At 31.9% G+C, this 16,184-nt stretch overlaps 1 protein-coding gene across 1 annotated transcript; it reads right to left on the minus strand.

Annotated features, from left to right (window-relative positions):
- Nucleotides 1-5,608: 5,608 nt before the first annotated feature.
- On the minus strand, nt 5,609-6,699 carry LOC111438197 (transcriptional regulator SUPERMAN-like). The gene has a single exon (XM_023076153.1). The coding sequence runs from the start codon at nt 6,528-6,530 to the stop codon at nt 5,838-5,840; it is 693 nt and encodes a 230-aa protein (XP_022931921.1). The 5' UTR covers nt 6,531-6,699; the 3' UTR covers nt 5,609-5,837.
- Nucleotides 6,700-16,184: the final 9,485 nt, after the last annotated feature.

A 16,184-nucleotide genomic window follows, 5' to 3' on the forward strand; every position in this document is an offset into this window, starting at 1 on the left:
TTTTTTTTTTTTTTTTTTTTTTTTTTTTTTTTTTTTTTTTTTTTTTTTTTTTTTTTTTGTGAAGACGGACTCCTTTTCTTCGATTCAATTCTTAAATGCTTAAGCAACGTATACATTACAGTATCGTTTTTGTTAATTTGTTTCTTTTCTTAGGTTCTTTCTTATTTGTGAATTGTTCATACATGGAAGATTAGTATGACTTTTGCGCAAGGATGACACTCATAAATTGATAAATGCTATCAGAGCTAGATATCGGGCGGTATGTCAACGAGGACGTTGGGACCCTATAGGAGGTGGATTGTGAAATCCCATGTCGGTTGGAGATGAGAACAAAACATTTCTTATAAAGACGTGGAAACCTCCCTGTAACAGATGCATTTTAAAACCATGAGGCTGATAGCGAGACATAGGAGTGGGCTTGGACGGTTACACAATGTCATATTGAATTAGTTAATTTTAGATAATTAATTGTTGTTAGTTAGTTGATTTTTATTAAGTCAAAATATTAAAAAAATTGTTTCATTCATTAAATATACCTTAAATAGGTTTTTGAGTTTATTGAGTTGTCAATATTAATAATTGTTTTTAAATAAATGATTTTGATAAAATTTTAAATTATTGGTATAATAATTGTATTGAAAAATTCATTATGTATGTCATATTTCAAAAATTAAATATAATTAATTTATTTCACTCATTTTAAAATTTTATAAGGTATTTGAGAATTATTGGTAAATAAAAATAATTTTTATTAAGAAAAAATAAAATAAAGAATAAATGGCTAAAAGAAACCCAGACACAAAATACAAATAATTTTTTTTTAAAAGAAAATTTTAAATTTGAGTTATTACATTTATTGTTATATTATATGAAATATTATTGAATTTATTAGAATATTTATATTTTTTCAATAAAAATTATATTAGATTAATCTATTTTATTAAAAAAATGGAAAAAAGTTATCTACAATAATTTTGTCTCCAAAAATAAATGGAGAATTTTGTAGCAATAAAGATTGAGAAATGAGAAGAGATAGACTTTCCCTCTCCGCTAGGGGTGTACATCCAACCCGCTAAATTGAGAACACAATCCGACCTAACCCAATTTATAAGGGTTGGGTTCGGTTTCAAAGGGTTTTAGGTTTTGGTTGGGGTCTTTGGAATCCGATCTGGTTCAGATTTAAAATTTAAATTATTGGGCCAACCCGACCCAACCCAAAATCCTAAAAAAATAAATAAAGTGGCCCAACCCTGAGTAGTCTTTTGTGTCTGCCCCCGGCGCATCTGCACTCTACAGACTATCTCAATAATTCTCTCTCTGTTGTCGGACGTCGACATCGCTCACCTCTTCTCTATTGGACTCTCTTCTCAATTTCCTCCGCTCGACCATGTCTCGGGGTCTCTCGTCGAACGTTGTCGTCGATTATCTCTCTGCTTGGCGCTCAGTGCTTTTCGTTGGATTTCTCTGCTCTGTGTTTCTCGTCAAATTTCTCCGCTCACCACTATGTTGTTTCCCAACCTGAATCTAACGTGAAAATAGAGGGTTTGGTTGAGTTGTGACAATTTTCAAATTGGGTTAAGTTATTAATCTAACCAACCCGAACTTTTAAGTTGGTCCAAAAAATTCTCTCAACTCAACCCAAAACCAAACATGTACACCCCTACTCTCGACTCCATGGACATTCCTATGTAAAAGTGTTTTTAGATTGTAAAATATTTGACATCACAAAATTGCCCTCAAATATATATATATATATATATATATATATATATATATATATATATATATTTTGTGTAATTTGACATTTTGTCCCATCCTTTTGTACCACCTAACACAAAAGTTAAACCCTAAAAAGATTTCTTTGAAAAATATATTTTTCTAAAAAGTATTTAAACTCGTAGAATTATATATTAATAGATTGGCCGACTTACGAAGAAAAATCCTAGATTTTTTTTTTTTTTTTTTTTAGGGTTCAAACATGGTGATTCGAAGAGGAGATGTAATATCCCACATGGGTTCGGGAGAAGAACGAAACATATTTATAAGAGTGTGGAAGTCTCTCCCTAGTAGCTGTGTAATGAAGAAGCCCATGGCGAAAGCCCAAAAACCGTAAAGAGAAACTCAGAAGGGAAAGTCCAAAAAAGATAATATCTTGATGAACAGCATTTTAAAAGTACATAAACTCAAACTTTCAACATTTAGAAAATATGTGTTTAATTAACGAGTTAAAGCTATATCAAATTAATGGCTAAAAGTACATAAACACTTACGAAAAAAACTCTCCATAAAATCTTTAGATTAAGATGAGATATATTTTATGAAAGAATATCTCTTATCCAAACAAAGAAGGATCCTCAAATTAAGGGAAGTGTGCGTAGTAATATGCATGAAAGCATGTTCCTTTTGTACGTATATGAGAGACCACATGCTTTATACTCCAAACCTTTTAAAGTTTAGGAAATTTTTATTATATTGGTGAACTCTTCCAACTTTCTTTTTTTAAACTAGTAGATTCATCGTCTCGTTCGAGTATGTAGCAAGAATTCATAGTTTTGGACGTTTTTTAATAAGGAGTTAAGATATACACGTTAAAGTAGAGATGTTCACGGAATAGAACCATGATAGACAGATGACTTTCTCCCCTCCATTCCCGCTGCCTATTTCAATCTTCATTTACACAATAAAAAAAAAATTGTTTATTTTTGTGAGGTTCTAGACACAGGCTCTTCATAGAAAATTCGTTGAGATTGAGTTCTCCACTAATTTTTAAATTTATTCTCAACCGGGATAACAATTATTTTATAAGCAAAAATGTAACTATAAAAATTTAAATTTTAATATTACAGCCTAGTTTTTAACCCAACCTAATTTCTAAAATTTCAAATTTCAATATTACAACGTGTCATATTGCTCCTTAATAACTTATCCACAATAATAATAATAAATAAATAGTTAGATTGGGGACAGGAACAGAGAATATAATCTGTCCCGATCCCTAAAAAACTCTCCTTGCTCTCTCCTCGTTCCCTGTTAAGATTAGATATTCGAATAGCTCAACTTCGATCGTGAAATTAGATAGCAGGATCAAATTTGATTATGAACTAACAGAAGGATGGAAAGTAGTTGAATGTTCAACAAAACGAAGCCATGTGCAGCCTCTTTCTCTTTTATGTGCATGTCATTTCTTCTTACATTGATATCAATCATAATGAAAGCTATATACCTCACTAACTATGGACAGCCACAAAAGCATCGCCAACCACAAGCATTTCATAACAATTAATATCAACAAATATATCCCTTAGAATGAATTTAAAACACATCAAACACTTTCCAGTTTACAAGAAAATCACCCTTTCCAAGATGAAAAAAAATTATAAACAAAACCCAACAACTATTCTCTGATGAACAGGCAGAGGAACATTTCCAATATTCTCATATATTAAAAATAGTAATCATGATCTCACAAATTATTCCCCTAACCTAATAATAATTCCATATGATAATTAATTAATTAAAAGTATAGTTTGAGAAATAATTAAAATGGACATCTGATGTCCCATGTGCCCGACTGTTCCTTCTGAGACCAATCCAACTCATCGCTGTTCCTGTTGGAACAAGACAAAGCCCTCAAAGCACACATTTACCTTTTTAAACCTCATCTTCTTCCATGGATTCTTGCTCCTAAACCTCCCCAAAAAACAATCTCGCTTTCCCCGAAAAACCAACATTTTCTTTCTCTTTAATCCTTTTCACATGCATCGTACCAAACAAAACCCTCTCCTCTCATCAATACATTCTTCAATTACTTACCTTTTTTAGAAAATATTTAATGGGTATTCCTTTAATTCTTCTTTTCTTGCTATTTTAATAGGTTTTATCGACGTTTGGTTCTTTAAAGAGAAACTTGTAATGTAACGGTTCAATCTCACCACTAACCGATATTGTTCTCCGGGCTTTGTCTCTTGAGCTTTGTTCTACTCCTCAACCGATGTGAGATCTCACATATAAATTGTCAACATAAGCATAATTCAACCGTCGTTAGCTCATTCTTGTAGGATCAGAGGTTGAAATAGACATTATTTTGTGCATACTACTTTTAAGTTAGTATAACAGAACAGGGTTGTGAAGACTCACGAAGTAGGTAGCAAACAATAGCTTTTCAGCCTGTAAAGATCCAACCAAAGACGTGTTTGGGATTGACAATAGCTACAATTCAAGCTACGTATGGTATGGTTGGCGCACACCCTACGAGCTTGTTAGCCAAAAGCTTTAAAGATATACGATTTCCATTATAATTCATAATTGAATAGGCTTGTTTTGCATAAAATTGTGGCATTAAAAGAAGGGGGAAAGAAGCAAGCTCCTGAAGAGCCCAATATTGATCTTGTTTGGTGTGCCAATTGAAGCATGGCCTATTATTAGGGTTCCGTAGGGGAATTGGAATTTTGCCATTTTTATAAGACTTCTTTAGGGTTTTGCAGATTTTGCAAATTGGAGATTTTATTGCACAAATACATACACAAGAAGAAACAAGAAAGTGACTGAGATGGCGATTAGCAGACGTAGTAATGGTTTTTCCCTTTAAAAAAATTAAAAAAAAAACTAAACTTTTTGGCAGTGGCTTTATTCAAATCCTTGCAATACTTAATTGTTGATTCCTTTGAGTTGTTGGAATAAATTTGGACGTATATAAAGAGAGAAATAAATAGATCTCTGATGATATATATATAATATATATATATATATATTGTGGGGTATTATAATAAAACCAAGAGAAAAGGGAATCAATGTTGTCAAGTATCCGACTTTATGTGGGTTTTGTTTTTTGATATATGGGTCTCATGGAATGTCATTACCTTATTATTGATTGCAAAAAGGTGTATAATATATCATATTATTATCATCCTTCTTCACATATTTCCATGCACATTTGGTACCCTCATTCTTTCTTTTATCATACCCTAATCTTGTGACCCTTTCGATCCCACGTCGGTTGAATAGAGGAACGAAACACTCCGTAAACAGTGTAGAAATGGAATCCTCTCTCTAGCATACGTGTTTTAAAATCGTGAGACTGTCGGCGATACGTAACGAGCCAAAACGGACAATATCTACTAGTAGTGACCTTGAGCTGTTACAAATTGATCACGGCGATTGAAGCTGGAAGGGGAGGGAATTGTGAGATCTCACGTCGGTTGAGGGAGAGAACGAAGCATTCTTTATACGGGTGTGGAAATCTCTCCCTATGAGATGCGTTTTAAAAATCTTGAAGGATACCCGGTAAGAGAAAACTCAAAGAGAACAATATCGGCTAGTTTCTTCAAATTTTAGTTACTGGGTATAACATATCCACTAGATTACCAGCTCAATATCTCAAAGCTCGAAGCTTTAAGAGCTTTCTGATGAAAAAGTTTGCATCTTGGGGAGAAACTTTGAAGTAAACTAAAGAATTAAGGTGAAGAAAGGAATAAAAGTTTAGACTTTTGTGTAATAAATGGAAAAAAAAAAAAAAAAAAGGGCATAGAAATGATGGAACACAAACTCTTAAATATTCCACAAAAATATTCTCACTTTGATCGATATGAACCTATCTTACAAGTGTATATATGTATATGAGTATTTTATTGAAACTGAAAACAAGAAAGGTTTCAAATATGTCAATTTTTATCAGCTTTTCATTTCATCAATCTCCTTTTGCGAGCAATATTGCTGAATTTTGCTACAATCCTGCTCAAGGACACAAGGAGTAGAAGAACTGACATAGAGATTCCAAAAGGAAAATGAAACAACAAGAGAAACAAAAACTATAGAGATAAATTCACGGCGGTGAAATTTTACTTTAGCTTTGGCTTTGTTCGGCTACCACCGCCATCGCCAAGGCGGAGCTCGAGATCCAAATCCTCGATAGAATTATGACTAAGTCCAATTACCTCCGATCGGAGAACGAAAGCCACCGTGGACGTCGAATGATGATCGCTTCGCTTCCTCTTGCAACAAACTGCATCATCCTTGAAGAGATCGGTTGTTTTTATGGAAAGGTCTAAACTTTGACGCCATTTATGATCGGATTCGTCCACGGAGTTTTGTGAGGATTTAGGGTTAGGGTTAAACGCCAAATTTTCATCACAAACAAATTGGGAAGATGGGTGTTGTGGAAGATCGATCAATGATGTAAAGGGGTTGTTTTTTGGGGGAATTTGAAGATGTGTTTCGATTTGGGGTTTGAAAGATTCATGCTTTAACATAGCACGATCACGCCGGTGAACATTCATGTGACCACCAAGAGCTTGTGCTGACCTGAATTCCCTTTTGCAGAAGCTACAAGAGTAGAATCTCGGGGGCCAAACGCAGCCGCCGAGACGACCGGCAGCATCGTCGGCGAAAGCTTGTTCTTCCCATGAATCATCAAAAGAAGAAGCTTTGTTGTTGAGATGATCGGAGGCAGTAGTCAAACGATTCTCGTTCTTGTTCTCGTTCTGGTTCTTGTTTTCCCACATCATCCAACATGGTTTGGGCTCCATTTCCATGGAATTTGAGAGAGAATGAGATATTTAAGGTGAGGTTGATTGAAATTGAAGTGGTGGGTAGGGGTATAGAGCTCTAGAGTTTTGGTTGTTTTGTGGGAGCTAGGGTTGGGTAGATGGATTCCACTGAGTTCATCCATAAATGTGGTTGAGAATTTTAAAAGTTTTAGAGAAGAGTTTAGAAAGGTGAAAGGATTAAAAATTGGAAGTGTGTGTGTGTGTGTGTGTGTGTGTGTGTGTGTGTGTGGGGTCTTTGAAAGCCATGTTTTTTGGGGATGAGAAGAGGGAGGGTTGGGTAGCTAACTGAAGTAATCTGACTCAAATCTGCTCAAAGATATCACTAAAACAACTCATAAACTAATAATTAATTCACAAGTGTGTGTGTGTGTTTGTGTCTGTGTGTGTTTGTGTCTTCTTCAATTATGAACAAAACTTTTATTCAATGGATCTCTATGATTTGTGGTAGTATTAGAGAGGGGTGTCTCCAATTATTAATCATATTCTTAATCACGTTACGTGGAACAAGTGTTTAATTGTACCTGTTTTTGAGATGTATCCATTAGGGAGAGATTTCCCACTATTATAAATAATTTTTCATTCCTCTCTCCAACCCATGTGGTATCTCACAAAAAATATCGAATATGAATTAGTGTATGAGTTCACGAACCATGCCCAGGATTTAAGTCAGGATTTGGCACTTTGGCGTTCTTCTGCATCCCTTGTGATATAGTCAGGTTACTTACTCCTCGCTTCTATGAATGAAAACTATCTTCACCGACAAACATGAGTGCTTCGAACATACTTCTACGAGTGAAGGCTATCTCCATAAACCAACACAATTTCTTCCAACATGCATATTCCATGAAAATTTTAACATAGAATTACTTCAAGCCAAACATGCTTAACTAGGAAGTTTTTATGATTAAGTTATCGAAAAGAAATATGCACATTCTTGATATAAGTAATGAATTTCAATTATTTTAAAGCATTTCTTAACTAATCATATTCTCAAGATCACTCTCATTCAAATGTGATATTAGTTCATTCATATACCTCTCATTTACTCGATGTAATACAACTTCTTTAAGTTAGTATGATATAGAATATGTAGTTAAAATATTCCTGAATTAATGAAAAGATTGACCAGGATTTTATTTTTATTTTTTTTATATATCTTTTTTACTGATTTGAGCATACACTTCACAAGTTAAAAGCCTCTAAGTTACTCGTTTGAATTCTTATTCCATATATGAGCTATACTATTTTTTTTTTTTTTTAAAAAAAAAGTGTTTTTGAAAAGGATAAAATAATAAAAACTTTGCATTTTTTTTTTCTCAAAAATACTTTTTAAATTTTAAAAATAAAAAATAAAAATACTCTTAAATTTACCATGCTACTAATTTTTAAAATTTAAAAAAGTATCTTTAATACTTTTATATTTTATTAGAAACTTTAAAAACATTTTTAAATTTAATTTATCCAGTGCCCTTCAAATTTTCATGGATGACGATTAATTTCTTTTAATTATAAAAAATTAAGGGGTTAATACTATTTTAAAAAATCTACTGACATCTTTTAAACCTTTTAAACCTGTCAGTAATTATAAATATTTTAAAAATATTTTTAAAAAGTTAAAAAGATATCATTAGAACTTTTTAAAAATTATTTGAAACACTTTAAATAAAAGAATATTTTTTAATTTTTTTAGTTTGATTGTTAAAAAGATTTGTAAAAAATGATGACCCTTTTCAAGCACAAACAATGGTCTTGTAATGGTCTCTCCGTCTAAAATTAAGATCATCACAATATAAGTAAAGGAACGGGTTAAAGTGAATAAACGTTCCTGCTTAAAGTGAACAGCATCATATAATTGTAGAGATTCGTTGTCCCTCTAGCAACTGATATGTTGTCTATCAACATAGCATGGAAACTATTGATTACTTGTATGTGGACAGTAACATGGTTGCCTCTATTTGGAATTTGATTTCTAACACTGCTCGGTATCTAATTTTATGCTACATTTTTCAGGAGGATTAATTGTTATGTTGTCTCGATCAACACGGCTTGTTATCTGCTCGAATTTTAGCAAAAGTTGTCTTCTAAGATCATTGGTTGAGAGATTTAAAAGAGAACATTGTTGTAACCGGAATGATATAATCTAAGATACATCACGAAAATATTTTTTTAAGAATAAAAAAAGGAATCATGTGGACAAATGTTTAGTTAAGAATAAATATTATTTAATGTGAAATAATATTATATTGTTGATTAATCCAAAAAATATATAATATAAAAAATAAAATTGAGAATTGTTAATAGGCCACTATAATTTCCCCTATTTGCGTAACCACTTAGCCGATGTATTTGACATAGAGGAAGAATCATTCTTATTTATTTATTTATTGTTCAAAAAGAATTCATAAATATTATTATTAATCCTTTTCTTCTAAGCTACAATTTCATCATTCTCCTTCCCTAATCTCTTGCTTTAATCTCTCCATTAAACTTAAATAATCCCTTTGGGACTAGCGTCCTTACTGGCACACGTCTCGTGTCTATCTCCTTCGAGGAATAGCGAGAAGACTGACACATCGTCCGGTGTCTGGCTCTAATACCATTTGTAACGGCCCAGATCCACCGCTAGCAAATATTGTCCTCTTTAGACTTCCCTTTCGGGCTTTCCCTCAAAACTTTAAAATGCGCCCCACCGAGAAGGTTTCCACACCATTATAAACAGTGGTTTGTTCTCCTCCCAACCAATGTGGACATCACAAATCCACACTCAACAAACCAGTTTAATTTTTGTTTTTATTACTACCACTTAATCAAGATTAGTGTTTTAAAACATTTTTTATTTTATTCCCGTTTCTATCCTTTTCCATATATATTTTTTTAATCTTTATACTTTCTATTTTTATTAGCTAATTAATGTTACCATCCTGGATTTATAAGTAAAAAATATTATCGAAAAAGGAAAAGTAAAACCATAAGAGCTTGTACTCACATTAAACAATATCAGGAATCCCACCTTCGCGAATTAAGGAGGGAAATCACGAGTTTGATTTATTTATTATTATTTTTTTTGTAAATGGGTTAAACTACAAATTCGTTAATTCATATATCTACTAAGCAAAAAATCCAATCTCAAAATTTTATTAGATATTAAAATTCAAGTTTAATGTATTTGAATTTTTAAGTTTATGTCTGAAATTATAAAAAAAATAATTAATCTTTAAAATTTTAATTTTGTATGTAATAATAGTTGCTTGACATAATTTTTAATAATTAACAAATATATTAAACATCAATTTTATTATTAAATTTTAAGTTAAATAATATCTTTAAACTTTTAAATTTTTTTTTATAGAATTGGTGAATAATTTATTAACCTAAAAAAAAAATAAAAATTTTAGGATTAAATTGAAGAGACATCAAACGCAATTTTTTAAATTCAAAGATCTTTAGAAATTTATTAAAATGAATTAAATAGACTTTTAGACTAAAAGTTGATTATTCTATAATTATTATTTTTTAATTAAATATATGTCATTTGAAATAAATTTAGTATTGCCAATTTATTGACCACAATTCGGTTATTGCACAGGATTTGACAAATTCGCACAGTGACACCGACACGTCGTAAAGTACGCTTACAGACTTGCGGTGCGGGGGGGGGGGATTTTTTCAACGACATCAATTGTATGCAGTCGTCAGCAAAATTTATAACTAAAACGACACATGATATAATTCTTAAGGAACACGGTATTCAAAAAAATCAATGGTCCGAACATGGTTATCTATGGCTCCATATCTCAGAGAGTGAATCGATCAAATATAGTAAAAATATCAACAAATTATCGGGATATAAATCGATGAGTGGTGATAAAATATTTATTCGATTGTTGTGTAGAAAAATCTACAAAATATAACAAAAATATCAATAAAATATTTAATCTTATATTTCTTTAAAAGTTTAAATATCGACATTTTCATCGATATTGAGGTTTAAAACCTTGCCATATCACTAAATCTTTATATTTTCTAAGTATCATGACTCGTAAACATACATACGTACATATAATTGACTAGTCATACGACCAAGTTTAGAGTGTCCAATAGTATGTTCACTTACCTCAATTTTAACGTCACTCCACAAAAAACTTGATTTGAAGCTATTTGCACATCTCATGTACTCCAACGATCTTCGAAGCCACTCACAACTGTCATAGAAACATACATGATTCTTCCATTAACATTGTTTCAAAATTCTTTATGACCCTTAATTCCATTAAAATACATTCCAAAATAACCAAATTGAAAAGTGATAGACCCGAATCAACCTTAATTTGGTCGAAGTAGAACTAAATTGTGTTGAAGTGGCCTAAAAGAGTCAAAAGGGTCCAAAAGACAATGAACCTTGTTGCACTGAAAGTTGGGGCAGATCAAAGTAGTGATCAGAGTAGGTTGGACTAATAGTTAGGTCGGATCGAGTAAGCAGATCGATAAGTGTGCGGGTTGAAACCAAGTCAGAGCATAGGTCAACAGAAGTTCGAGTAGAATAACATGCAGGTTCAAGTATGCGGGTCTGGATTGTTCAGTTGGTGCGTGCAAGATGGACACAGAATAAGGGACTGCATGTCAGGCCAAGCTACGATGCACGAGTGAATTCAAAATAATGAAAAAAAATTATTGATCACTTATTTGTGCAAGATAAAATAACTTGGTTGTATCTAGAATTATATGAGGCATTTCCTTCTTCGTTATATTCACTATTTTATCAAAGCTATTCGTCAACTATGAGACCTCTACCATCATTTTTAATCGGTAGATTTTATTATAATTTTTCTTTTCTCACATAGGTCGCAATAAAGTATCATAAAATTAAATATAAAAAAAAAAATTATCTATAAAAAAAATATAATTATTCCATCCTGTAATCACATGAAAAAATATATATATATATATGGTCAAATGTTTAGTTATTAAAATATTATATTCCTCGTTATCCAAAAATATATATATAATTTAAAAATGAATTATTTCCCCTCTTTGCGTAACCACTTAGCCTATCTATGGATATAAATCAAGCATTCTTATTTATTTATTTCTTGCGGAAAAAAATTCACAAATATGATTATTGAAAAAAAAAAATCTTTTAGCTACAATTTGATCATTGTCGTCCCCTAATCTTTTGGTTTAATCTCTCCATTAAACTTAAATAATTTCTATTTAATTCTGAAATTAATTGTTTTATAATCCACTTTTGTCTCTACTAATCCACATTCAACAAATCAATTAATTATTTTTATTTTTTAATAATCTATTTCAATTTATAAATTATGAAATATATAAAATTAATTTGTTTTCTTCGAGGACTAAATAATATATAAGTACACAACGAATTACATAATTCAAAATAAAATAAAATAGATCAAAATATAACGATTATTAGGATTTGTACACGTGGATCGATCTAGTCCGTGCATTGAGAAGTGGCAATTTTAATGAATTCGAAATAATCTGATTGGCTACACGTGGCAAGCATTTTGGGAAAGGTTCGAGTTGAGGAAAGTCTTTGGCTTCCAGAGTCTTTCAGCTCAATCTTGTGGCTCTCGTTTATATGTGGGGCTATCTTCCCGGTGGTTTGCCGGATAAATCTGTTTGGCTCTCGGCGGAGCTGGTGCGGTTTCCAGGTTGTAACGACGGTGGAAGGATGCGTGGGGCGGTGGTTGTGGATTCGCCATGGCCATTTCAGGTGTTGAAGCTTTCCATCTTTGAAATGTTATAACAGGTGAGAACACATTATAATCATTTTGTTGTAAGCTTTCTATCTTATTTTCACGATCTCTTTAGGATTCGAACTTTGGTTGGCGGTGAGATCTCACATCGATTAGATTGGAGAATGAAGCATTCTTTATATGTTTGAAATCTTTTCTTAGCAGACCCGTTTTAAAATCATGAAGTTAACAGTGTTAGACGAACACGACTCTCTACAATGGTATGATATTGTCCACTTTGAGTATAAGCTCTCATGACATTCACCTAAATTAGTCGATATGAGACTTTTTTAGAGTCTTAGTCATTTCGTACTGCCTTTGTGCCTTCGAGGAGGCTATTGGCACGACTAAAATTTAGGGCATAACTCTGATACTATGTTAGACGAACACGACTCTCCACAATGGTATGATATTGTTCACTTTGAGCATGGTTTTGCTTTAGGCTTTCCCAAAAGGCCTCATACGAAAATAGTATTCTTCACTTATAAACCCAGGATCATTTCCTAAATTAATCGATGTGGGACTTTCATCATCTAACAAACAGTAATAAATAACGGATCAAAGCGAACAATATTAATTAATAGTACTCGACTTCCACAGTTACATCTTTTTTTTCTAGGATTTCTTCATGCTGGTAAACAAAAAACATTAATATTCATTTTCATATTTTTAGTTTCTTTTTAATTCATTCTTATATGATTTCTGTAATTTTTTTTACTAAATTAAATAATTTTATATCTTATTTTGAAAATTGTGATATTTTTTCCTTTTAAAGTATATATATATATTAGATTATGAGTTTTGAAGAAAAAAGACGCCAAAATCCAAATTTGAATTAGAATATAATTATTAAAAAAATTACGCTTTTTAAATATTAATTTATACATTATTGTTTAAAATATACAAATTTGAATATTTTAAACCATAAAAACTTTAACTAAGAAAATAAAAATGGAAAATATATTGTAGCATATTATTTAGTTATTGCATTTTAATTAATTGTAAAATTATTATGATAATTATACATATTCCATTCCTTATAATTTCATTATGATTTATTTTCGTAGTAAACATAATATTAATTTCTATTTGATTAATATGTTTACAAAATTAATAGTTTTGGCCATTGAGAATTAAATTTGAAATTTATTTGACCTTTTGAAATTTCAAAAGCCACATACGTGGTCTCAATAAATACATAAATTAATTAATTTAAAAAAAAAATCTATTTCCTACTCTAGGAAACCAATTACGCATGATTTTTAGTTTCAAGAATTTTAAATACGAATCAATAGACTTGATTTGGAAAGAAAAGTACAAATAAAGTAGATATGTCAATATGTTTTTTTTCCTTAATAATTAGACTACAGGTGGCGGATCTTTGTAGTCATTTTGTTTTAATTGATATTATCAAGATGATGATTCTGAGATTGAATTGGACTTTGAGGAGCAGGTTCAGACGATACCAAAAATAATTAGTAATTTCGGCCTAAGTCAACCAAGTGTTTTACCGTTGGTTGGTAAGAAGAATTGTATGATGTATGATGATGCATGCCTCGTGGCCCCTACATGCGTCATAATGTCATGCTATGCTTATGTAAGTTATGTGATGATCTACAATGCCATGTTATACATGTATGTGATGTTTTATTGTGCCATGATATGTATGATGTGAAATTCTATGAATGTTATGCTATGTGATGTCATGTTATAGATTATATGCATACATGACTTATATGTGTACTATGACATGAAAGAAAGGAAGAATGAAATGATTCTTATTATATGCTATGATTTTCAATCATATTTATGTATGTCATGTGCATTTAGATTTCCTAGTTATGTTATGTTAGTACAGACACGTATCTTCGTTATTTATGTTTGTCATGATATCATGCGGGTCTTTCTCTCTGTGGTGTTTGGCGACACGTCAACTGTTTAGCCCGATGAAGCCAGGTTCAAGGGGTATGTATCTGAGTCCGCTTGGTGAGTCTATGTGCGTGAGCCATGCATGGAGAAGTACCACACATCCAATTCTGCCTAGACTAGAAATAGCTCAAGGTCATGCTATGTTGTTTTAGAAGATAGGTCCCATCATATATGTGTGTGTTTGCATTACTTGACCCCAACACTGGCAACTTTCTAAGTATTTCTTAAAATACTCAAGTCGTATGTTATTCTTACGTTTCAAGTAAAGATAAGGCACCCCTGTACGAATGACAGAGGCGACACATGAAGACCATAGCATCGTTTATTGGTCAAGTTAGATTAGGTCAATGTGTTGTTTTCTAGTTTTTGGACGTATTTGGACGTATTTGTTTATTTTTGTTTCTTATATACTATTGTATTGATTTAATGATTTTATTTTTAATGGGTAAGTCCATAGCATCGTTTATGAACTATTTCAAATGAATATTTTTATATTAAGAGGTCACGTTATACATATGGTTACGGCTCTATTTCAGTGGAAAAATAAGGTCATTACATTTAAAATATACTAAATAAAAATTTCATTAAGCATATCTTTCTCCGATTTCATTAGGTCAATTAATGTTCAACTCTCAAGGACGATATAAAAACTAAATTTAGAGCGTTGATACTAACCATTGCATCATATTTTATAAATGAAACATCGACATAGTTGACAACCGACATTATTATAGCCTCATAAATGTCGATAATTTAATATTTGGCAAACTCAAAATGAATGATAATTCATAAAGTGTGAGAGTGTGACAAAGCCAGGCTTGTTCCATTTATGATAATCTTCACCTAATAATTAAATGTCTTTGCTTAACATCATTCTATGCTTTGAATTATGAGAATGGAAAAGGACGGCTTCGATCATTTTCAAGCCTCATGATTTGAACAATGACTTCATCATCTACGGCTCTCATTTCATCAATAATCTTCATTATTATTTTCTAATAATATAAAGTATGCTTAGGGTTACATCTAATTTCAAATGGGTTTCAAGTGTATAGCCTTTCCCCTTGTGGTTGTGACAGTCTGGAATCCAAAGTTTTGGTTTTTATTGCTTCTTGGCTGTGCAGGCCTTACAACACCATTGCCTCGTCACCGGAACTATATATAAACTTAATAGACCGTACTTTCAAAATGTACTTAATATTCTTTTTTGAATTTTCTCTCTCCTGTTATTTGTGTTCATCTTATCGAGTGTATGTTGTTAAGCGATCCTAACATCTCTCCTCCTCGCTTATTACAAGCAGGTTCCTGCGAGGCCCCGACTCCAACGATTAAGGATTTGTCTATCAAATTTGAAATATGTGTGTGTGATGTCCCACATTGGTTGGAGAGGAGAACAAACCACCGTTTATAAGGGTGTGAAAACCTTACTCTAGCAGACGCGTTTTAAAGCCCTGAGAGGAAGCTCGAAAGGGAAAGTCCAAAGAGGACAATATTTGCTAACAGTAGATCTGGGCTGTTACAATGTGAGTTGCAACATCTAGACCGTAAGGATATCATATATCCTTTGTGACCATGAATGGAGAATCTATGATTTAATGGTTTGTTATAAGGTAATCTTCATTTACACGTCTATAAATAGATGAGGCCTTGATTCAACCCAACAAGAAACCAAACCAAACCAGAAGAGCACCCAGATTGAAATGAACAGTGGTGATTAGTAGAAAACAAACGAAAATGAACAAACATACCGACCGGCTTGAATTGGAAGCTAATACCAAGAAAACCCTAAAAAAAAATAATAATAATAATAATAAGCAAAAGAAATTGAATAAAGAAGGATTTAGTGGGAGATTACAATGCAAATGGGTGTAGTTTGGATATAGCTTTCCATAGCTATCATCAAAATAGAGGTAATCTTTATTCGGGTCAGCGTGAGAAGGTGGAGTGTTTA

Source organism: Cucurbita moschata, unplaced genomic scaffold, assembly GCF_002738365.1.
Source record: "Cucurbita moschata cultivar Rifu unplaced genomic scaffold, Cmos_1.0 Cmo_Scf00072, whole genome shotgun sequence".
In the NCBI taxonomy this organism is placed as follows: Eukaryota; Viridiplantae; Streptophyta; class Magnoliopsida; order Cucurbitales; family Cucurbitaceae; genus Cucurbita; species Cucurbita moschata.

What these genes read in the sequence shown, in the direction of transcription:
- LOC111438197 (XM_023076153.1), bottom strand. Translation starts at nt 6,530, where the DNA reads ATGGAAATGGAGCCCAAACCATGTTGGATGATGTGGGAAAACAAGAAC.